At 35.6% G+C, this 26,347-nt stretch overlaps 1 protein-coding gene across 2 annotated transcripts in view; it reads right to left on the bottom strand.

Moving 5' to 3' along the window:
* Positions 1 to 1,384: 1,384 nt before the first annotated feature.
* The window catches only part of serinc5 (serine incorporator 5), a 28,893-nt gene continuing 3,930 nt past the window's right edge, over positions 1,385 to 26,347 (bottom strand). Inside the window, exons 2-12 of one of the 2 annotated variants that reach the window (XM_051894429.1) lie at positions 20,867 to 21,034; positions 17,061 to 17,239; positions 15,856 to 15,938; positions 14,911 to 15,004; positions 10,816 to 11,027; positions 8,120 to 8,212; positions 7,779 to 7,905; positions 5,728 to 5,797; positions 5,608 to 5,644; positions 5,248 to 5,389; positions 1,385 to 3,636 (exon numbers count right to left, since the gene is read on the bottom strand). In XM_051894429.1, the coding sequence (XP_051750389.1) occupies positions 3,492 to 3,636; positions 5,248 to 5,389; positions 5,608 to 5,644; positions 5,728 to 5,797; positions 7,779 to 7,905; positions 8,120 to 8,212; positions 10,816 to 11,027; positions 14,911 to 15,004; positions 15,856 to 15,938; positions 17,061 to 17,239; positions 20,867 to 21,034 (1,350 nt within the window). In that variant the 3' untranslated portion in view covers positions 1,385 to 3,491. Of the gene's footprint in view, positions 3,637 to 5,247; positions 5,393 to 5,607; positions 5,645 to 5,727; positions 5,798 to 7,778; positions 7,906 to 8,119; positions 8,213 to 10,815; positions 11,028 to 14,910; positions 15,005 to 15,855; positions 15,939 to 17,060; positions 17,240 to 20,866; positions 21,035 to 26,347 lie in introns of both variants that reach the window. The other variant, XM_051894428.1, reaches the window with a different exon arrangement.

Raw genomic sequence — 26,347 nt, 5'->3', positions numbered from 1 at the left:
ACATACTAAACTTTCTATTCTATTTTATACATCAACACAACTGTTTTCAACACTGATAATAAGAAATGTTTCTTAAGCAGCAAATCAGCATATTAGAATGATTTCTGAAGGAACATGTGACACTGAGACTGGAGTAATGATGCTGAAAATTCAGCTTTGGCATTACAAATAAATTAGTTATAATTAGCTATAATATACATTAGTTGTTTTAAATTATAACAGTTATTTTAAATTTTAAAAATCTTACTGATCCCAAACTTATTAGCATATATATCGGTCAGGTCTTTTCCATACAGCAACAGTTAACTTCATTGTGACCATGGATGTAAACATGGAAAAAAAAACCAAAAAACCATATAAGTAGTCCATACGACTGGTCTGCTTTATTGTAAGTCTTCTGTAGTCGTATTTGAGACTTTGGATGAGGAACCGCTCCATGATTTAAGCTCCATGAAGGTAGTTTGACCATAAATTACACCTTCAATTGTATACACAAGTCAGTCTTAAAGGGTTAGTTCACCCAAAAATGAAAATAATGTCATTTATTACTCACCCTCATGTCGTTCTACACCCGTAAGACCTTCACTCATCTTCGGAACACAAATTAAGATATTTTTGATGAAATCTGATGGCTCAGTGAGGCCTCTATTGAGAGCAAAGCCACTGAACCTCTCAAGATCCATAAAGGTACTAAAGTCATATTTAAAACATTTCATATGACTACAGTCGTTCTACCTTAATATTATAAAGTGACGAGAGTACTTTTTGTGTACCAAAAAAACAAAATAATGACTTTTCAACAATATCTCGTGATGGCCGATTTCAAAACACTGCTTTGAAGCTTTACGAATCTTTTGTTTTGAATTAGTGATTCGGATCTCCTATCAAACGGCTAAACTGCTGAAATCATGTGACTTTGGCGCTCCGAACCACTGATTCGATTCGTAAAGCTCCGAAGCAGTGTTTTGAAATCGGCCATCACTAGATATTGTTGAAAAGTCGTTATTTTGTTTTTATGGAGCACAAAAAGTATTCATGTCACTTTATTATATTAAGGTTAAACCACTGTACTCACATGAACTGTTTTAAATATGTTTTTAGTACCTTCATGGATCTTGAGAGGTTCGGTGGCTTTGCTCTCAATAGTGGCATCACTGAGCTATCGGATTTCATCAACAATATCTTAATTTGTGTTCGAAGGTATTAGGGATGTAGAACGACATGAGGGTGAGTAATTAATGACAGAATTTTCATTTTTGGGTGAACTAACCCTTTATTGTCATATAGTACATGTGTTAGTTAGTTACTATTTTATCCACCACTAAATGACAAAACTTTGGTTTTCATATATAAACACATTAAATAAAGTGATGGACTACAGTAATTAATTTGTCTTTTTTATTGAAAGAACTGGCAATACCCATATAAACACTATAAAGAATATGGGTTTGATCCTGCAACAGTTAAACTCATTTGACCCTTCATGAAACCTTGAAATGAGAAAAAGTAAATAATAATAATAATAATAATAATAATGATAATAAACAATGCATATAAATGAGGAAAAGAGTTGTTTTAAACTTACTGTACATACTTTTGGATTATGTCTTCATGCGAAATTAGTAAAAACAGCACAAAGCGCAAGATTACTTTTCTTTGCAATACTATGAGTACACCTAGTGGTCATCTTTACAAAGGACTATTTACATAAAGCACATATTGCAATTAAATGTCACGTTTATGTTCAGCATATTTGTAAGTAAAGGAAAGCATAATGTTTAAACTAGACAAACACTTAAACCAAATACTGAGCATCGAATTATTCACAGGTTACATAAAACAGTATAGCTTGATGCAGTTGTAACAAAGTTTAAGGCAATGATTTTCTCAATTTACTCAAAACTTACAAAAGCATCATCAGACAGATTTCTTCAGGGCATTTAAGAGACGTTTTTCCATAACAAAGTAAAGACATGCCAGCTCCAATTTTAGTGACTCAGACATCCTGAAGAGATTTTGGTTTGTCTGTAGTTTGGTCAAAACATTTAGGGCAGCTACAACTGCTACACAGGAAAAACCATAAAATGTCAAATAATTCCAGTTCTAGATTCTATTTCCTTCATCAATGACAACGCCAACCACTTTTTTTTTCTACCAGGGAGCATCAGGAATGCTACAGTACGTCTAATATAGGCAGCTCCTGTAACTATGTAAACCGAACACCACAATCAAGAAACACAAACATGCACTTTTAGCAACAAAAACCTCTGAAAGATTAAATACAATAGCTGTACAGAGCTGTAACAATGCTTTATAAGTACAAAAGATGGTATAAACGTGTTCTTTGACAAATGGCATGCTTGCTAGCCTAGTGCATGAGCTGAGATAAAATATTATTGGACATCCATGGCCTAAAGCACCATTTAAATTGTAACAAAAATGGGAAAGTAAACAATTTACAGTTTCAATGTTGCTGTGGGCCATACATATAACAATCTGATGACAATCTGTTGGCAGTTTAGGTTTTTGGGGCATAATGTTGTGGCCTTGGCTTTCCCTGTCCATTTCAAATCAGTGTACAAACCTTTACTGGGAATGGCAGTCACATGCTTTAGTTAGAATGGTATGATTCACTGGAAATACCATAAGCTAAATATGTAGCACTCGTCACTACCTGAGATTGAAGATGAAACTGAAAGACAGGAAACTTTAGGAATGTTGCAGACTTATTTGGAAATATTGTTTTGGTGCAGTCTTAAAAGGAAGCTATGAGGGTGCTTCAATAAATACAGTAGCAAGACCTCTCATATGAGTAAATCTATTCACATACATGTACAGGAATAACCTTGCACAGTCACTTCTCAGCTGGTTTTGGTCATGTTCCCATGATAGTCTGGTGGTCTTGCAAGGCAGCGGTGTCCTACCTAATCAGGCAAGATATTTTTCTATTAAATAAATAGGTACATTTACTCAAATGAAAAGTCTTGTTACCTTAGTAAAACACCCTTGTAGTGAAATAAAATAACTATAAAAAAACACTAAAAACCTAAAAATATTACTTTCAAAACGGCAGACAAACTCTTGAATGAAAATCACAGATGGTTTTTGGATTTGCATAGAATTCTTCAGCTACCAAAAGAAAAGTGTAACAAGCAAGACACTTACAGGTGATGTGTGAGCCTGAGCAATGCTTTGTTTTTATACCTTCATGTTAGAGGAAAACAAGAGCCCTACATCAGTATGGGAGCAACCATAACATGATTTCTGTAACAAATCTCCATGGAAATATATTTAAAACAAAACATACGCAGCCTTTACTATACTAAAACTAATAAAACAAATTAAAAAAAACAAACAACATAAACATTATCATCATAATCTCTCTCTCTCTCTCTCTCTCTCTCTCTCACACACACACACACACACACACACACACACACACAGTAGTTGTAAATGGACAGTGGTGAAACTGGATCATGTGTGAAGAGTTTTTAGGCTTGAAATCTCTTTGGGAAGAGCATGGGAACCACCAGGGTCCACATGTACAGAAATAAACAGACCCAACATGATGCCATTTTGATCCAGAACACTGACCAGCTCCCCTCCAGCAGCCTCTCGATCTTTGCGTTGTCATAACTGCAAAGAGAGAAGATCATATAAATATTAATAATGCACGGTGACCTCTGCATACTGGGCTTTAATTAGGTCACAGGAATTGTATGGTAAAATAAGGGTACTATAGTAATAAAATATAAAATACACACACACACACACACACACACACACACACACACACACACCGATAAGGCTTAACATTATGACCACCTTCCTAATATTGTGTTGGTCCCTCTTTTTGCTGCCAAAACAGCCCTGACCCATCGAGGCATGGACTCCACTAGACCCCTGAAGGTGTGCTGTGGTATCTGGTACAAAGATGTTAGCAGCAGATCCTGTAAGTTGCGAGGTGGGGCCTCCATGGATCGGACTTGTTTGTTCAGCACATCCCACAGATGCTCCATTGGATGGAGATCTGGGGAATTTGGAGGCCAAGTCAACACCTCAAACTCGCTGTTGTGCTCTTCAAACCATTCCTGAACTATTTTTCTTTGTGGCAGGGCACATTATCATGCTGAAAGAGGCCACAGCCACCAGGGAATACCGTTTCCATGAAAGGGTGTACATGGTCTGCAACAATGCTTAGGTAGGTGGTACGTGTCAAAGTAACATCCACATGGATGGCAGGACCCAAGGTTTCCCAGCAGAACATTGCCTAAAGCATCACACTGCCTCCGCCAGCTTGCATTCTTCCCATAGTGCATCCTGGTGCCATGTGTTCTCCAGGTAAGCGACACACACGCACCCGGCCATCCACGTGATGTAAAAGAAAATGTGATTCATCAGACCAGGCCACCTTCTTCCATTGCTCCGTGGTCCAGTTCTGATGCTCACGTGCCCTCTGTTGGCACTTTCGGTGGTGGACAGGGGTCAGCATGGGCACCCTGACTAGTCTGCAGCTATGTAGCCCCATACGCAACAAACTGTGATGCACTGTGTATTCTGACACCTTTCTATCAGAACCAGCATTAATTTCTTGAGCAATCTGAGCTACAGTAGCTCATCTGTTGGATCGGACCACACAGGCCAGCCTTCGCCGCCCATGTGCATTAATAAGCCTTGGCCGCTCATGACCCAGCTGCCGTTTCACCACTTTTCCTTCCTTGGACCACTTTTGATAGATACTGACCACTGCAGACCAGGAACACCCCACAAGAGCTGCAGTTTTGGAGATGCTCTGACCCAGTCGTCTAGCCATCACAATTTGGCCCTTGTCAAACTCGCTCAAATCCTTACACTTGCCCATTTTTCCTGCTTCAAACACATCAACTTTGAGGACAAAATGTTAACTTGCTGCCTAATATATCCCACCCACTAACAGGTGCCGTGATGAAGAGATAATCAGCGTTATTCACTTCACCCGTCAGTGGTCATAATGTTATGCCTGATCGGTGTATATACACACACACACACACACACACACACACACACACACACACACACACACACACACACACACACACAATAATTTTAACCAACAAACATTATTCATCCTTTCTTTGAGAAATAGAAACCTTCCTTACTAAAATAACTCAAGATAGGCAGATAGTCAGATGACACAGCTGGCCTGTGACATTCAGAGGTAATAAAAAAGAAAAAAAGAAGAGAATACAAATGTTTTTATATACTTACTGAAACCAGTTGGTTACAGTCATCATGACGTAGAGGGAGCCGAGAAAGAAAACAAAATGGAAGTACCAGTAGCTGTAGATTGTGCCATCTTTCTCATCATACTTCACATTCTGCCCTCCTGCAGTCTTCTCGTCTTCACCGTCTTCTAGAAAATATATACAGTATACAAAAAATATCTATTTTTAGAAACCTGTAGTACTACTTCTTGACCACCTGGAGGCTCCATCTATCCTTTTTATTTACTTCGTATATAATCCAAATTAATATTGAAAATAGGTTATTCCTAATAACTACATTTCTAAATCTTCAAGTGATGTCCTAAAATACTAAAAGAGGTGTTGGTTGAAATAAGCATCTTGCCTGTATCATCAACACAGCAGAAGCAGCAGCGTGCTCTCTGAAAAAAAACAGAAGGCATGATTAATGATTTAGTTTGATGTAATGTTGCATTAAACACAGTATAACATAGCAAATGTTCACCTCATTTTCAGACATATCGTTCCTGTACACTTGCAATGCTGCTGTACTCCTCTTGGTGGTGGAGATCAAACTGGAGGGAAGAGTATTTTTATGTAAACTCAAATGGCATCAGACACATGGGGGCAGTGTTCTTTTTTAACTATCAAATGTAAAAGTAGAACATTCCCTAGACTAGAACTCATCAAGACAGAAGCAGATGAAAAAATAAGTCATTTTTTCTGCTTCAAAGCTTTGTTTGCTAGAAAACTAGAAATATAGCAAAAACCTTTCGACTGGAGACAACAATGAATCACTGGGCTGACAACTAACACATATCTTTGTGAATCACATGCGTGTAAATATGGCTTTGGTGGAGAGGAGCGGCTCTAAAGAGAGAGCATGTCTGCAGTTAATGAGAAACACATGTGAGTTCATGTCTTGACAGTATGAGAGCTTCTAATCTTCACTCCCTTCCTACCAGACTACCTGCATTTAAATCTAAATGAGCATCCTGTCATAACCAGATAATTACGTGTTTCTGTTCCTCCTGGGATCGTTTTTGGGATCACCCATTTAAATAACATGTTATGGGGATTTGCATCCAGGCTAAGAACATCTGAGCTTATTTAAAGGGACAGTTAAATACATACAACATACGGCCATTTATGCATCTTTAGGTCTTTCCAAACTGTATTATATTTTTCTTCAGTGAAACACAAGAGATGGTTTGATTATAAAAGAACAAGACTTTCATAATCAAAAGATTTTTTTTTTTGAGAATTACAGCCAAGGGGGAAGATTCAAAGGAAATTACTTAAATTTTGGTCTGTTTTTCACACAAAAAATACAGTATGACTTGAGTAGTCTTGGAATATAGTGCATGAGTCATATGCACTATAATATCTTTCAAAGTGCTTTTTAGAATGCAGTTTAGATTAGGGCCATCACAATTTCAGATTTTCAGAAGAAAAGGTTCTATTAAGAAACAAAGGGTTCTGTCAATCACATCATATATAGAACCTTTATATAGAAGGCTTCAGAAGTGGGCGAAAGGATATTTCAACATGGAATGTGCAGAAAAGAGCAGACTAAGGATGCTCAGGTCAAAGACCATATACATCTATATACATCACATGATCAAAGAATCTAGACTTACCCAGAAAGTGCTTAAAACAGTAGAACTAACAGTCATATGATTAGCTTAGATCATCACAAACCAATCACCAGTATAGTCAGTATAACCAATCACAGTAAAGAAGACTTGAGCAACATTGATTTGTACTCAACTGTAAGATGGCCTTGAATAAAACTTTAATTCCTGCAAAAAGCAGGAACGAGTGTACACCTGAGAAGGGCAGTGAGAGTTTATAGATGCTAAAGACCTGGTAATCACATGAGATTTGAGATAGTGATAGTAGCTTCCTGACGGGATGCTGTTGCCATATTTCGGGAGGGGAATTACCTTGAAGTATTGTTTATTATTATTATATTATTATTATATATTTGGATTGGGAATTACCCGAAAAGTACTGTAGTATTGTACTGGTATTATATTGACAACTGGAGGTGGTTCCAATTGTCTGTGATGAAGAAGTCAGATTAGTAGGTTGTGTTCGTATCGAGAATTTCCATGACAAACCTCATTGAATACTGTTGATTGGCACTTCCTGCAGACTGGGGTATCATTTTTTTACTGAATCCAAAAAACTCCCACATTGGCAAGCTAACTTTTTTGGGGTAAAGGTAGAGTGTCTTGTTTTTGTCTGTCCTCTCTGACATAATTTCACACACTGCGTCTTCTTTTGTTTTTTCCATTTTATGATTGGTGGCAACCAGTGTCGAGTCTCAACCAAACAGTTCCTGGGACTGGATTATTTACAATATTATCAGATATGTAGTATTAAAACAGCATCAATATTTCATTTTTTAAATAACAGATAACAGTTATCATCAATACCGGTATATTGCAACACCCCTAGTTTGGATAGATCTCCATTTTTGTTTCACAAAAGAAAGAAAATCATTATTCCTTTAAGGTAAGGCTGAGAAAATGAAATTGTCATTGCTCATACCAAGAGTACAGGATACAGCCGAACAGTATGACCGTTCCGATGCCCGTCACTATGTTAGTGTCATTCTTCAGTCCTGATTTAAAGGGAAGAATGCAGACAGTGATATTTTTTCCGTCTTCCTCCACCACTGAAAGAGACAGAGCACAGAACTGATTTTAATAAGGCCGTGGGAAATAACTGTACGAGAATGTTGTGTTGAAATGCATTATTGGAGCCACTGCAGCCTCTGCTTACTGCTCTGTCCACACATAAGCTGTATGAGACACCACAGACCATTGAGAGACACACCCAGGACAGACTGAGAGACTGTGTTTGGGTGTGAATGTGAGAGACGCACTCACTTTCAATGGGTTTGCTGGCGAGCGCTGAGAAGGTGAGGTACATGACGTAGACGGTGATGATCGCGGGCTGCAACAGACCTGAGGTGGGCTGGACTGTGTGGAGAACAAAGAAATACATCAGATTTATTGGTAAATAGCAGCACATACAGATTTGAACTGTATGTTTGAGAGTTTCATGCTCTATGTACACTACCATCCAAAGTTTTGTTGGTAAGATTTTGTTATGTTTTTGAAAGTAGTTTATGTTTACCAAGGCTGCATTTATTTGATCAAAAATACTGTAAAAACAGTAAATTTTAATTACATTTTAAAAACTCTTTTCTATTTGAATATATTTTAAAAATGTAATTTATTCCTGTCATGGCAAAGCTGAATTTTCAGCATCATTACTCCAGTCTTCAGTGTTTCAGAAATTATTGTAATATGCTGATTTGCTGCTCAAGAAACATTTCTTATTATCATCAATGTAGAAAACAGTTGTTCTACTTCATGTTTTTGTGAAAATACATCCTTGCTGAATAAAAGTATTACTTAGTTTAAAAAAAAAAAAAAAAAAAAAAAAAAAAAACTTACCCTAAACTTTGGATACACAAGATATATTGATAGAGTAGAGAGTAGTGTTTAATTTAAAGGATACATATTGGCCAATATTACTTATTTAATTGTTCATGCTCATTTTCCTCTATTTTGACATTTAGATCACCTTCGCTCTGAAGGGGGTGGATTCTGGAATCCACTGCCTCTTCAATATATATCTTTATATATCTAGGAGTTAGGCACCTAGAAGAGCAGTTCTGTGACCTCGGAGGGTCACTCCGTGCCTAAACTATGGTCTTGTTGTCATCTGTATAATCTATGGAGACATGCTTATGTCTAACCAATCCAATCTATTTTTTATCCAATCAGAATCATTTAACCTGAAGTAATGATGTAATTACTGGACTCTGTTAGAGTATAATTGGTGCTGTATTGAATGTGTACGCAGAGTGGCCCATGAACTCCTTGTGAAGCTGACTTCTGCTGATAAAACTGCAAACTATTCTTCAGTAAAATTTTCTTTAATTTATTTTTTTAAACTCTGACTCTGGGTTTTCATCAATCATATCTGGTCACTGGATCTTTAACTGAAAAGTCCCCTACAGCTCACTTAAGTTAATCCTGAATTAAAGTTAATCTTTAACAACACGAATAATTTAATAACACTGTTAAATGTAATCTCAATATATGAATATACAATATACTCTGAATTTTCATACTATACATTATAATGCCATGATGTCTAAATTCATTTTTAGCATTTAAAACATTTGATTTTAGTTTTTAGTTTCATTTTTAATTTAGACAAATTATAATAGATTTTTAATAACATCATTTATTAGTTATCGGCCATAACATGAAAAAATAAAAAATAAATATAAGCTTGTCAGTTTCAGCCAGAATTTCCCTACTTAGATTTGTATTTACCTTTGTTACCATTGATATTAATTTAGACTTGGCTCAGTTTGTAAAAACAAACAGCAAATGCTTAGCAGTTTAGCAAATAAGCAGGCAACACCCTGAATCAATATTTAGAATATGTACGGTTATAAAAGTATTACACTTAAGGATCACATGAGTTTGAATGAATCTGATGTGAAAGAATAGCTTACCAACCTTGTTTGAGCATGTAATGTCTTTCAAATCATGTAATGACCAGTTAAAAAGTAAACTTGGTTTACATGGAGCTAAGCTCTGCAAACTCCATCCACAGGAATTTGTCTGTGGTAACTGACAAAATGTCACAAATGCAATAAATAAAAATAACCTTAACTAATAAATAAAAATAACTTACAGTACGCAACTTTTTTTTAGTTCAAAATTAATAAAATGTATATAATGAATCAATACATCAATCCTTCTTCTAAAATGTGTTTTTGTCTTACCCCGATTCACTATAGTAAGCATATCATAAGTGACTATATTTTAGACCTGACGGGACCGTTTTTGCGGGTTTTTGCTTGTGCGTGTCTCGTCATATCTGTAAATAAAGAAAAGTTGCTCCGGCTACTTTGACGCATGTATGGTGAAAGGTTGACATAGAGCACGCTAAATCCCCAAACACGTGTTTTGCACATTTAAAAAAAAAAAAAAAGCCAAACAGAGGAGAGTCTGCTGGCAAAAAGAGAACGCGACAGAGCTCGCAATAAAACGAGAATTAACATTTGCTTTGCTTAAAAGAGATGGCGAGAACTGAGTGATTTAAAATGTTGTAAAAGCAAAGCTGAGATTTTTATTACTCTTCAGCTAGTCAGCTTTATATCCTTTCCATCTAAACTGGTTATATCTCTTAAGCCTAGTAGTGAATGTTTTGTGAGCAGTTGGACAACCATATTCATCCGCAGTCATGCAGAGCCGAAGCACAACCAAAACAATGTTCTTCCGCAAAATGCATGCAGTTTCGTTGTTTAACCGCTACAGGGCCAAATGTTACATAGTGTACCTTTAAATCACTTGCTAAATCAATTTCATCTTGAACTTTGGTTTGTTTAGTGAGAATCCATGATTGTTGATTGTATAAAAGTCTCTGGCTTTTGCACACATGGGAAAAGCTCCAGCTCCAGGCACTATGAATAAACTTGTTTGCCTGACATCAAACAAACATCTGCTTGTTAGTACAAAAGTAGGTCACTGAAGTCCAAGCATCTTGGTAAACTCACAGGTCTGAATGCAGGGCGAGATGGCCAGCAGGGACACGACGAAGCACAGGCCGCAGTTGACTCCCAGGAAGAGCTTGTTGAGGAAGCAGGCCTCTGGGTGGGTGTAGAACCTGATCATAAACATCATGGCTCCCACTGCCACGGAGAACAGCACAAGTGTGACAAAAGCCAGCGCTGCATACCACATTTTATTATCTTTGGCTCCTGAGTACCTGTGGAGGGACACAGTGGAGACGGTTCAAAGGAATGCTCTGGATTCAATACAACTTCAGCTTTTGTGGCATGATGTTTTGTCTATAAAAATAAACAAATAAAAAAAAAAAATTATTTAAAAAATTGCAGTTGTACTTTAAGGTGTCCTTGTTGTTACAATGTAATTATATATTTAAAGTACTGAGTAATATTAATTAACAACATGTACTTACTATAGGGTAGGGTTAAGAATATGGTTTGCATGTAATTAAGCATATTTTACTGCTATTACTACAGTAAATATGTGTAACGTGTAACAAGTACACTAAAATAAAGTGTTACCAAAATTGCAATTACGGTAAAGTACCTAAAATGGAGGTACAAGGGGCCAGGCAATAAACATTAAAATAAAAATTATAAATCTTAAAAGTCTATAAACATTATACATGTTAACATTACATTAGTGATTTAGAATTGCATAATGTCTGTTATATGAAATCTTTCATCTTCATTGTCATTATAATGTAAAGCTGGTAACATTCACATGATACATGCATGGATATCAAAGAAATTTGTAAATTAATTATCTGTAAAGCACTGTTTACATTGAGAAAACTCCACCAAGAAGAATTACACTGCAAACATATAAACATAAGTTCACCCACCTAGACAATTCAGACAACTTAACTATTTGTTATTTCATGTTTGTTCATAATACATTAATGTTCAATTTAAAAGTGTTCAAAAGTTTGGGGTTGTAAAGATTTTTTTATGTTTTTGAAAGAACTCATGTTCACAAAGGCTGCATTTATTTAATCATATATATAATATATATATATAATTATATATTATATATATATATATATATATGTGTATGTATGTATGTATGTATGTATGTTATACCAATTTAAAATAACTGTTTTCTATTTCTAATATATTTTAAAACGTAATTTATTATGTTAAAGCTGAATTTTCACACCAGCCATTACTCCAGTCTTCAGTGTCACATGATCCTTCAAAAATCATTCTAATATGCTGATTAGCTGCTCAAGAAACATTCATTTTTTATTTTGGCAATGCTGAAAACGTGATACGTTTATATTTGTGAAAATGTTATACATATTTCAGGATTCTTTGATGAATCAAAAGTTAATGAATAGAAAGTTTTGTAACAATATAAATGTCATTACTGTCACTCAGTTTAATGCTAAAATTACACTGAACCCAAACTTTTAAATGGTGATGTATGTAGAAATTAACATTAAACAAGATTAATAAATGCTGTAAAAGTATTGTTCATTATTTCATGTAAGCTATTGCATTGACTATAGAATTATGCTTGTATTCATCCTTGAACATTCCTTTTATAAGACAAAAGCTCTTCATTGTAGACATTCCTTTAGATCTAGATCTCAAATCCAGGTAGGGGTAGTCCCACATAGCCAGAATTTACACTATCAACATATAGTTTGGTCTACATTGTGACCCAGAACCGCCCATTTAGACAAGAAGGGGCTTTCAGGCCAACAGATAACACAAACAACCACATTTTTTTTTTTTTTAGGAATGGTTAAATCTGAAATCAGATCAAACTGAAATATACAGATGTGCTTAAGAATATATAACGCACTACAGTTCAAAAGCTCCCCAAGTCTGCATTTATTTGATCAAAAATACAGTAAAAAAGTAATATTGTGAAATATTATTACAATTTACAAACTGTTTTCAATATTTTTAAAAATGTAATTTATTCCTGTGATGGCAAATCAGTCTTTAGTGTCACATGACTTTTGAATTTGCTTTTGTAACGTCTTTACTGTCACTTTTGATCTATTTAATGTATCCTTGCTGAATAAAAGTATTATTACTTACTAAAATCTTACTGACCCCAAACTTTTAAAAGGTAGTGTATATTGCTACTAAGTATCTTGAACAAAAAGTATTTGGCCACTTAACCAGGTGGTCCGTGGGTGTGCCATCTGAGGCTGAGACTAAGGTAGGAGTGACCAGTGACTAACTAGAGATCCTGACGTTCTCACTAATGGCCTGTAACTGTTGTGTTCCTCAGCTGTTAAACAAAGATTGCCCCAAGAGACTGTCACAGTAATTCATCAACTGTTAGTCACTTTGGATAAAGAGCATCTGTTAAATGACAAGTTTTTTCTCAGTGGTAGACTGCTTTTATCATGAATGTACCATATCAGTGATAACCATGACTAAGTGAGCAGTGACGAGACATGAAGGCGTGGGGTGAGGGAATGTTTCAGTAAAGCACATGAGAAGTGCTGACAGCAGTGACTTCCATCTGCTGGGCAGCCCTCCAGTGTCTGCTTCATTTCAACATCTCGATAAGGAAATACTGTATTTCTACTGCCTATAACTTAATCTAAAAAGACAGCTTTTTTGAATTTTCACAACCTAAAACTAAAAATTTAAATAATGGAGAAACACGTACAGTAGGAGATCGCAGGAGATAACTTTAAACACAACCACATTAACATAGACGATTACTGACAAATGAACTAGGGAAACTCACGGTTTAAATACTGCCAGCATAATCAAAGATAAAATGGAACAGGTATGGGTACTAGGTATCAAAAAAGGGAACTAACTACAGGACACAGGAAAACAGGAACGGAGCAAGCAGATTGAAAACAAAACTAACAAAAAAAAAAATAATAAAATACACGTTACAATAATATGATAACCCTATCTATCATATTTTATACAAAGTAAAAAATAAAATGTATATATAAAACAATAAGTATGTGTACTAAAACTTTTTCATATATATATATATTATATATATATATATATAGACACACACACACACACACACGCACATAATATATACACACACACACGCACATACAAACATAACAGACTAAACCTAAATTAAAGACTTTATTTTCAGAAAAAAACTATACACATATGTATTTAAATTATAATTTTTAATCTAAATTTCAATCATAAAGAATGTCCCCAAAGGGAGGTTTTGTCAAATTCAAGTTACTTCTTGGAACATATTTCATTACAATGTTCCCTATGACAGTCTCTGATGTTTCTGCCCTTTTGTGCTGAGGTTTCCTTTTGTTGAGCAGAGAGGAAACTATGATGCATGATGAGCTCTGCCATGAGTTTCCTGTCCACAGACTGGAGAACAGCCAAGAACCTCTTTCTTATTCTCTTTCTCCTCCCTATAATGTCAACAGCCCAACACAAGGCCATACTCTAGTCTACTGCCACAACACACATTATTTATGAACACACCCTTTGAGAGTGCTCTGCTCAAGAAAAAGAAAAAAAGAAAAATCAGAGCTTTACTTTTCTCTTTCAGTGTGACTGTCTTAAAGTTTAAATGTTTCATGTCTTGAAAACTCCCACTGAAACAAAACGCTCTGGTTCTTGGAATGAGAACGCTAAACAACACTTTCACTGTTACTGGTATAAAACCTGCTCTGCTTGTTGTTGAAACTGGAGGTTGTGGGAATGAATCAGCTCACCGAATGCCCCAACCATCCTTGTGATTTGTACTTCACACTTTGTCCTCCACAGTGCCTAAAATAAGCAAATACACTAAAATTTTCCACAAATATTTCAGCCTGGTGTTAAAAAGTCCACTTTTGCTATAGCAGCACAATGTTAGGACCACCCTGGCTGGCAACTATGCAACCTATCTGACAGTGGAAATTAAATGCCGCCAGATTACACTATAGTCTCCATTCCCAGACCTAATGATTTCCAGTTGCAGGGATTCAAATTACATACCAAAGAAACAGTTGGATACGATGATGGAAAGTACTGGAAAAGTTCTGCATGAGCTTCATAAGTTTTCCATTTGGTGAATGAAAAGAGGAAAGAAAGGGAAAAAGACAGTTATTTGGACACTAAACTTTAGCTCACCAGTTTTGATTCCATCTGTGGGCAAACTGAATGAGAAGCATCAACTGGATCATGATGAAGAGAAAACCTCCAGCTGCCCCCACATAACGCCAGACTGAGAGAGAAAGAGAGAGAGAGAGATATGAATCAAATGTCTTTCCCTCTGGCTGATACTGTATGACAAAACAAACACTGCTTTCTGCTAAAAGCCAGGTACTAAAAACATATCAGGAAGCACGAATCATTTAACGAGACACCAAAGAGTGATAATCATTTGGACTTGAGCTAATATAAAAGCATACACAAGCTTCTCTTGCACACTGACCTTTGTAGTTACAAGTAACGCATGTTACGCAATCAAAACAAAACATAATAGTTTATAATAAATAATGCAATATTTTAATGGATTGTTTTTAAATGTAACATATATGGTACAAAGTACAGCTATGAAACTCATTCAGTGCCATGGTATTATCATCTGTACCATCTGATTACAATACTATGGTACTGCTTCAGTATGTATATTAAAAGAATATATACTTCCATTTAATCAAGTGTTCTAATTCAAGGGTATCACTAAAAGGATAACATCTATTCTATTAATATGATTTGCATAATAAATAGGGTTTAAACTCAAGATCTTCTTGCGCAACATTCCTCTAAATATGTCTGTAGTGCTGAGGTCATTGATACAGTCAGCGGAAGAATCTGTTTGAGTTACTAGAGTTTATGAACCACAGAGACATGCTCACAGTAGATCAACTGTTGCTCTTGGACATTTAAGAGTAGATATCTCAACACTACTGCAGGCTCAAAGTAGAAGTAATAAAACTTTCCAGGATTGTCTCAATTCCTCTTAATAAAATGTTTAAATAAAATTTAACAACACTCTTTAGGGTGCACGGAAACAATAGCAGCACATGTTATAAAAAGAGAATGTGTATGTGAAAACAGATCATGCTAAACCTTCTAGAAACTTGTCCTGATTTGGGAGAAAGAATCCGCCTGCACAGCAGCCCAGCAAAGCCACGAACTTAAAGAACCAGAACCTACAGAGAAACAGGAGAAAGTGTTGATTTAAGATAACATGCTGAATAAAGGGAAAATATTTAACAGGGTTTTTAAACTGAGAACAATAGTAAGTGTAATCATAAATCATGTCTAAAAATGAAATATTTGTACTAAAGTTTAAAATAAATAAAAAAATGATCTAGAAAATAATATTAATAATTCAAAATAATTGTTAATAATTCAGTACATTCATTTTTCATAATAAATATTGTTCCAAAGCAACTCTAAAGATACACTACTGTTCAAAAGTTTGGGGCCAGTAAGATTTTTTTTAAAAAATTAATACTTTTATTCAGAAAGGGTGCATTAAATTGATTAGTGAAGACACTCATAAAGTTACAAAGATTTATATTTCAAATAAATGCTGAAAAAACAGTTTTACGTGTTAATAAAATGTCACAATTTTACTGTTTTTACTGTATTTTTGATCAAATAAATGTAGCCTTAGTGTGCATAAGAGACCTCTTTTTACCTTAATTTTACCTATCCAAAATGTTTAAACAGTAGTGTACATACACACTAAATAAATGTCTTGAAAATTATACTTTTCCTACAGTATGTCTTTCTTGGATTTTAACTCCTTGCCATCTAGTATAGGATTTCCTGTTTACCCTTGTTAGTATGTCATCATAGGGTGGTTTCAGGAAGATCTAAATGAGGTTTTTATTAAGGGATTTGGGTCTGTTTTTTCTAAAGGCTTGTATGAATGTGCAGAGCAGGATAGAGCTGCATAAGACACAGTTCAGCTATATACTTCCTCAGCCTGCATTTGCATGCAACACAAAGATCTGATTATTGCAACATGAAGTGCTCTCATGTGGGACTAAACCATCCCATTCATAGGGATAAAGCTCGTCTCCAAACGCCATTTCCTCTGGACAGAGTTTTAAATTAATACCTCTATTCAGGCTTTGGTTGTGGGTGAATAATGGAGCATTAGGAGGGTAGTACAGATGGAGGCAGCAGGCCAAACAATACATGGTGCTCCCTATAGCTCCTGTGAACCTGGGCCGCGAGGGGCCACGAAGCAAAGCAGAAGAGGAACAAGCACTGTTTCCAGTGTAAATACCACTTCAAAAGTGTCTGGGTAGGCCGCTTACCCATTGTGAACAGCTGCCCGGCATCCTGTGCTGGTTCGCACACGAATGGTGAACACAGAGAATAATAAGAAAAAGCAGGCCATGCCGAAACAGACTTTATACACAGCTGAATAGCCCACCAGGGTACTGCAGTTCTCCCCCGCATTGAGCTGTTTACATATTTTTGTGTAGAAAGGAATCTGAGAAAAGCACAAAACAATAGAGGAATAAAATTACATTTTGAGTAACAGAATAGTTGCAGTCGCCTCAGGGCGAGGCTAAAGTTAAACAGAATTCAAACTGTGTACACACCCACTCACGCTGGGTGTCAAAAGAACTTATATGCACCCTACATACTAAACAACTAAATAACATTGCTGATTATGTTTTTATTACAAGTAAAAGACTGATTATGTTTTTAATACAAGTAAAAAGTCCTTGAATTTTTTTAATTCATTTTTTTTTTTAAAGCCAAAATAAATTAATAAAAAAAAAAAGTCTTGGCTCAGTGATTTTTTTTAAAGTATAGTAAAACATTCATAATGTTACAAAAAATTTCCATTTCAAATAAATGCTGTTCTTTCAAACTTTCTATTCATCAAAGAATCCTGAAGAAAATTATGACCGTTTCCATAAAAATATTAAGTTGCACAACTGTTTTTAACATTGATAATAATAATGTTTCTTGAGCACCAAATCAGCATATTAGAATGATTTGTGAAGGATCATGTGACACTGAAGAGTGAAGACTGGAGTAATGATGCTGAAAATTCAGCTTTACCATCACAGGAATAAATTACATTTTAAAATATATATTTAAAAAAATATATTAGTCAGTTTGGATTCACTTTAATTATATACATTTCACAATAATAATGTTTTTACTGTATTTTCATCAAACAAATACAGCCATGGCGAGCAGAAGAGACTTCAGAAACATTTCTATAAATCTTACTCGATATAATATTCAAATTTATACTTCAAAGTACTGAACACTATAGTATTACTATTGTACATGTCCAAAAAAATATGGAATTACCATGGTTTGTCTGTAAGTGTATTAACTTCTACAGTTCAGAGATCAGCTAAGAAGTCAGTAAGAATCAAACCAGTATTTATGGTTCTCTTTTGTGGTTTTGAAGAGAAAGCTGGCACAAACTACAGGGCACTGGTCAATTCCTAAAATACATTTAGGTTCCCAACAGTCTACAATTTGTAGACCTGCTATAATGCTGGGAGGCACTGCTATTATTATAACATGGACCATCATATAATATAAGGTTATTAAGGTGTTCCTCTGTCAGCAATGCACCATTTCCAATCCCATTTGCTCTGTCCCTGTGTTGTAACCACGAAAGACCACCAGGAGGGGATTTTATGTTCTCTTAAATTTGAAACTACTATTTGTGAAAAAGCTTTAACAGCTGTAAATCTTTTTGTGTCTTGGGCACCTCAGTGGCAGTTCTTTTGTGCCTCGCCGAGTCAGCGTTTTTTATAACTGCACTGGTCTTTTTTAGTGGCTGGGTTTTTATACTCATGGCATTTACTCAGTAGGCACTCATTGTGGTGCTGAGAACAAAAAGAGCTTGAGCTCATGTTACACACCCAGCCTTTAAGTGCATTTCAACAGCTTTCAGTTACCTATTTTTGTATAGTTACAGAAAAATTAACATGCAGAAAGAGTTATGCAAACAGAGTGCAACATTTCCTGTGTTAGATGTTATGATGGAGCAATGATACTCAGTCTTACATTCCTTTCATGCTTTGAAGCAGAAGAGTCATGTAGCTCTCCTTTGTGTTTGTTTGAATAACATGGGCTAGCTGCCTGCAAATAAACCCTTGATCCCTCTATTGACCTTTTCTTTTCTTTAATGAATGAATGAATGCGTATATGTTGTCCCTACAAATGCTGTAAATGTCCCCTGTGTTTTTAAAAAGATCTGTCCAGGTAGTACAGGACTATGTTCTTCTATTAGTAAGGTAAACATTTTTGTTTAGTAAAAAAAAATAAACACTGAAGAAACAGACTTCAGAAACGGCTATGATGGTGGCCTAGTGGTTAGGTAACACAAAAGTCACAAAAGGTTTGAAATTGAAACCAGATTTACTTTGTCTTTCAATGTTTTTTTTGTTTTTTTTTAAATGATTATTATTGAAATATATTACTACAAAAACTGTTGCAAGTGTGTCTATCTGCATGTCATATGAAAAGATAGTAATGATACTGCTCTAAGTTTCACAAACCACACATATGCAAAACTTTCCTAATTTCACGGCAGACATCAGTGATAAAAATCAGCTGAGTTCAGTATGCGAGTCAGCGATTGATTCAGTATCTGTTCTAATGAACAGAGGGTATGCACTGATGTCACTTTCCCGCCGAACACGCCCCCTAGGCCAGACTGAGTGGCAAAAGAGCCTGCTGTATGACTGGATTTAATAGAGGAAACTGCAAAAACGTGAGTAAAACAAACAATTATCAGTTTAAACCAAAGGTTGGACTTGATATAGTGTTCCTTACAACTTACCAAAGATCCAGTGATCTATGGATATTGACATGCAGCCAGGAATCGTGTTTCCTGACATTTATATGTGCCTAATGTTGACACTGGGGAAATACATAAAAGCAAAATTTTTGCCACTCAGTGGGCGTAACTGCAGTCACTCCGGCCGATGGTGAAGTCACATGCATACCCTCTATGCAGACTCATTCAAACCAGTAACTCTTGAGTGGTGGTAAGCCTTTTTTAATTATTTATTTTTTAAAAAAGGCTCATAAAAGCAGTTATTACTGTTAACTAAAACTCATAATGCTCATAATTAACTGGTTAACCGACAATAAGAATTTTGACTGATTAATACTATAAGTCATTTTTAAAGTAATTTTTCAAGATATTTTTAAATGTTTGCTGCATGGTTAAAAAATACACTACACACAGACCTGACCTATAAAATTGTGTTTTTGAGAGAGAGAAAAACATAAGTCCCATTTTATTATTACATTCAGAAATAATGTAAAATACCAGTAAATAAAGCGAAATGTTTACAAACATAAATGTCAAGCCAAAACAAATTCATTTAAAGCGAAACTAAAACAGAAACCAGCGTTTGGCTCACGTAGCCTACCTCTCTCATTCAGCACGAATCCAAATGTTTTCATATTAGTGATGTATCTGGATGCTAAACTATTATTTATATATAAAATAACATGGCATAGAAGTCATTTGCTTTTGAATCTGACTCCACTCATGGTATATAAATGTTTCTACAACAAGAAAGTTGTAGAATCATTTATATTTCTACATATAAATGTTTCTACAACTTATTTACTACAAGTTTTTTGCCATTATACCACAACAAATTCGAACTACAAACTGACAAAATTCCCACCTCAAACTCATTGCATCGGTTGAGCAAGAAGTTGACATGTCAAACCCACACAGAATCTACGGCCACAGGCCTTCACTGAAAATACCACAGATTTTCAATGACTGTCATTCACAAAGCTAGAAACATCCCTTTCCCTATTGTGTGTTCATTTATTTGAGTAACTTGACTATTCTTTTATTTACCAATAAGTGCAGTTCTTTTAGTTACCAAGTGCAGCACTCTCCGCTCTGATTAACACATTTAAACCCATTTTACAATATTTTGCAGATTTTACCCCCAAAACAGCACAGAAAATATAAATGAAGTATGCCAAACCAGTAGGCTTATATGACTTGCCACCCACTGCTGCTGACCTGAGACCAGATTTAATGGTCTTTATATATGAGGGAACCTGACACTAAAAAATGCAAACTGAGAAGCTCTGAACAAAGACTCACATGTTCTCGTATTGCCGTCTCCACAGTGGGGGACATCATGATGACACAGGTCACCGTGACCAGCATGAAGAAGAGGGCGTACATGAATCGTGTTGAGGTGGACTGTTTGATCTTGGGACAGCAGCCGCAGCACAGGGAGCAGGCAGCCGGTCCACAGCAGCAGGCCAGCTGCAGAAAAACATCAGATGAGTGAGTGGGACACATGCAAGTGCTTAATGATAACAGGTCACAAACCATCAGAATGATTTACAATTAAACAATGAATTTTACAGCACATTTGCACATTTAAAAGTATAAAATAAAGCAGTGTTACAGTAAACCTAGGGCAAAGGCAAAATCTTTTTAAGATTAAGTAAAATTTAAATTGCTGCTAAAATAAACCAATGTACTGTTAAACTGAGGAAAAGCATTGGAGGGACTATGAACATCTCATTGGCCAGTATCCCGTTTAGCAGCACAAATGCCTCATTCCTATTGGCTGTAAGCAATAGTAGAGCTGGGCTGTTACTATGAAGCAGCTTGAATCACATGACGCAAGATACAGACATAACATGAGGCTCTGAGATCAGATTGAGTGGACACAATATCAGAACAAACGTCCCTGGAAATCCCTTAATCTCTTCATTTACAGTTCACAGACAAGATTATGCAAGCAGGGAAAAAGGGATGGATAATATGACATGCTTTTTATGTTTAAAGGATGTCATGAATACATAAAATGTATAAAAATACAAAGATCTTTAATATATATATATATATATATATATTAAAGTAGCTCAAATCATTTGGTGCTCAATCTTTTTACATCATTTCACATTTTGAACAAAATTATTTAACAAATTTATATTACAATGTTTAAAATAATAACATAAATTAATATAATATAATATAATATAATATAAATGTGTAATAAGTATTATTATTTAGGTTTATTTAGGTCTTATTCTGTTGCTATTAGGGCTGGGTGATATGGCCAAAAAGTCATATCTCGGTATTTTTTGGCTAAATGGCAATACGGTATATATCTCGGTATTTTCTAAATTTTTTCGATTTGGATTTAGAAAAAAAAAAATCTGTATTTACTTTTTAAAAATCTTAATTTAACATCCTGCCTACAAACAGTGTTTATATTGAAAGCTATTAATACAAATATAGTGAATGTAACCATGTAGTTTGGCACACTAATAGGCCTACAGTATGTGGAAAAAAGAGAAAGTTACTTTACATTCTAACATTGTAACACTACAATCTAAAAATAAAAATGATGCTTTTTAAAGCAGAAGTTAAATTCACTAGACAAAAAAAAACAAAAAAAAAACACACAGACTAATTAGCTATATATTTATAGTTATTGCTATCATAAAAATACACGGTAGGTTTAAAATTCTACATATGGCACATTTATTGTTCAACAACAAACATTTTATCAAAATGTATATTTTAGTCAGAATTATGGCAATCCCATTCTATTGAGCTCCGTCTGTTTGGCGCGAATGCGCGCGGCGGCGCTCGTTCACGGAAGTCTAAGAAGTTTAGAGGAGAATGAGATTTGCTAGCAGAAGGCTCGTCCACTCCTGACAGCAAAATGGAAATATTTGTATGACTTTCTAACATTTACAGATGGAGAATATACCTGTGAAATGTAAGTTATGCGCTTAGGAAAACACCACATCACAAAAGCATTAAACAGCGCAAATATCTGTCCGCACATGAATCAGTCAGAGCATCTGACGGGGCAAGCCGCTTTAAACGATAGGCCTACGTGCTAACTATATCTTAAACTTAACTTTAATATGAAGCATGTCTCATGTTTAAACCAAATTGTATTATGCATTTCCCCCGGAGCAGCACTCTGCGACGTCCACCTCTGTTTTTCAGATGTGCTCGGATAAAACTATTGTATATCGATATAAACGATATCGCCTCATTCCGTATCGTATATTAAAAATATATCGGTATATCGTACAAACTCGATATACCGCCCAGCCCTAGTTCCTATTATCCTAAAGTTATTTTAATAATAATGATAACATTATGTGATGTTATATATTTTTATAAAGTACAAAATCATCAACCCAGAAGTGAGATTTTTTTTTAATAAAAATATTTTATTGCATGATTTGTCAAAATTAAAAAGATCATATTAATATTTTATGTGGCGTTTTCTAAAAACACACTAATTTATATACAATTTATATACTATACAATAATGCTGATAATCCTCTAGTAAGCACTAGAAGCCTAAATGTTCATGAATTTGACAGTAAACTGCACATCATGTGATGACACAGACAGCAGAGGAGTCAAAGCAAAGGCACACTATCTCCAACAATCAGGACGACACATCCCCCTCTCCAGACAACAGGTGGTCAGCATGTACGACCCCGACCAATGACAGCCCCATTCCTCCACAGCACCATGGAGTCCCACTCACTGGTCAACATTGGTCGAGTGGGACAGCACTCTACATCCTCTCGTAAACAAACCATCCCCCACATCTCCTGCCCCGGAGACAGTTCTCAACCCCCTACAAAGAGCCCTTCTCTTACCCTCTCCCGCAACCAGCAGGGGTCTGGTTGAAAGGTGACGGACTACGGGTGAGGACAATAACCTATTGACATTGTTTTCCTAATTATTTGGGCTGGGAATTTCTCAAGCTCCTCAGAAGTGTGTGGAGAAGCTTTTTGAAACTGCATCCAAAAGTTGGAAGAACATTGTGTTGTAGCAAACAGATTCCAGGCTTGTGGTCCCGCTGTGTTTACACCCCGCAGAAAAACAGACCATAAAATAAAGATCTCAAAGCTATTAGAGAACTGCTAGCTGCTTAAAAGTTATTTTTTTAAGCAGAAAAAAAAAAAAAAAAAAAAAAATAGTAAGGCAGTCAAATATACGCAATGAGTTTAGACTCTACAAAGACACAATAGTATGTTTTTTGGAAAAAAAAAGCTAACTCAAGTACTGGATGGAAGCTTTCCAAGGTGCAGAAAACACTGACGAAATTGCAGAAAAATGGAATTATCAGTAAAACACAGAGTTTCCTATTTTGAAAAAAATAAATCTAAAAAAATCCACCATAACTCATTTAAAAACGCTGGTTCTTTGCTGTAGTTTCATTATTTATCAAATAAAATGATGAGCACAGAACCATTTGGAGATATCAAACTGATTAGAAAGATTTTTAACTCTTTCCCCGCCACTGACGGAATTTTCCATACATTTTTGACACAATGCTTCCATGTCATTGACGGAAATATCCGGATCAAAACAGGCAAAAAAAACAAGCAGAAAAAACATAAGCATTGTTTATGCACATGTAAAATAACATCATCAAACATTAAACAGCATATAAATCAAAACTGCCTAAAGTTACCGAATGAAATGTCGACCCAGGAAGAGTTATAGGACTGTGCAAGCTTTGAGGGTGTTGAAGCATTCTACTCCATCTATGTTTTTCTCATCATTCTGAATCCGATCCGGATGTAGTTCATTTTTGTTCAAAATGTTGCATTTTTTTTAAAAAAACTTATACACATTCAAGTGTTGATAAAAATAAGAACACATGAAACTAGAATAAAAAGTTTTTTTTTTTTTTTTTTTTTTTTTTCAAAGCAGAGGCTTTATTCTTTCTTTTGATATATTGTATGTTCAGATATTCATACAACAAAATATTCTGGAGGCCATGAAAAATTTGTCAAAATGATCAAAATGCTGGCGGTGGCTGGCAACTTTTTAAAAAACGCTGGCAGGGAAAGAGTTAATTGCTACAGTTTAATTATTAGAAAAAAAATGGTAAAATTCTAAATTTTACATTTTCAATAAAATGTTGAAAATTCATCATAACTCACTTAAAATGCTAGTATAGTTATTATAGTTCTTTCCTCAAATCTGTTTTTTCCTCAGCTCATATGTTAATATTCATTAATCTGTATAATAATGAGTGTGTTGTAGCTCTTTGTTTTATTTGGTTGTTGTCTCCCCTTTTCCTTTACTCTCCACAGCTTTACATGGCAATTTCTCGAGACTTTTTTCACCCCTTAGGTGTGAACAACCAGGCTAAAACAGGGGGGGTTTCATGACACTGTAAACTTTAAGTATTGCGATAGTATCGTATCATGAGTTCGGTATCGTGCATTGTATCGAACCGTGACATGAGTGTATTGTTACACCCATACTTGTCAGCCAAACAAATAATCAGACACATTATAAACTGATCCCTGGTGCACGCTGCAAATAGCCAAGAACATTAAGACATTATCTGATACTCACAGAGCTCACGTACTATCACTGTCGAAACTCGACAGCGGACAATTAATCTATAGTCTCCATGTCATGAATAGCTGCTTTGTGGGTCTGTTAGCCAGGCAATTGTACAGCTGAGGCAAAAATGTATTACTCCACTGTTTGAAGTGGACACAAAAAGTGCTCTTTTTTCCAGTGCGAAGAGTACCCATAGTAACACTGAAGAGTCAAACCTTCCCAACTAGAATTGCATGGCACAATGTTGATGGATGGATGGTGACCGCTTGACAGCTTTTTCAATTGCAAATACAGAGTAATCCAAAGGCTCATGGGAAAAGAGCAAACACCCTCTAAAATGGTAATAGAGATGTGTAAAGACTATGTGGAAGGGTGAGAATGTCTCACTGCTACCCAAAAAGTCAACACAAATAGTCCTGCCACAAAAGCCAACTTTCAGCTCGCTAGAAGAACTCACTAGCTGAGATTTGAAAATGAGGTAATGACCCTTCCGGCACAGAACTGCAACAGTAATTCAGACATAAATGTTTACACAGCACAATGTTATTGGGCAATAAAACCACCTTTTTTATGCAGAATGCATCATTATGACTGATTCATAGGACAGTCATCCATGACTCCAACCCAGACATCTGACGGAGATATCACGATTAGAATTCCATAACATTTCTCAGCAGGACAAGACAAAAAATAAACTGAGAAGCTTTTCAGACACTTCAAACAAAATGCCACAAAACATCATCACAGTCTGCTTCGGATCTTGACGTTAATTAGTTCAGACTTCTTCAAACTGTTGCTAGATGTCTTCACCCCAAGATATTTCACCCAAAAATGGAAATTCCCTCATGCCATCCCAGATGTATATGACTTTCTTCCTTCAGATAAACACCAAGACACAAACCAAGACTTTTAGAAAAATAATCCATCTCTGTGGCCCTGTTTACACCTGGTATTAAGATGCATTTTGGTTGATCGGATCAGAAGTGGACAACGCTAAATACAGGTGTAAACGGGGTCTAAAATGTTTTGAGCTTGTCCACTTTTGACCACTTCCAGAGGTAGTCGAAAATGCATTCAACCGGATTGCTTTCGTAGTGTAGACGCTCATGTGGTCGAATGCGTTCAAACAGCCACAAAAGACCGCCTACTGACCTAATGGATTATGCATTATTATTAAAACATTATGGGAAGCGGGACGGGATTTAAACTTTGTCAGCTGGAGAC

The sequence above is a fragment of the Ctenopharyngodon idella genome, chromosome 5 (assembly GCF_019924925.1).
Source record: "Ctenopharyngodon idella isolate HZGC_01 chromosome 5, HZGC01, whole genome shotgun sequence".
Taxonomy (NCBI): Eukaryota; Metazoa; Chordata; class Actinopteri; order Cypriniformes; family Xenocyprididae; genus Ctenopharyngodon; species Ctenopharyngodon idella.
This window is presented reverse-complemented; position numbering and strand designations above follow the sequence as displayed.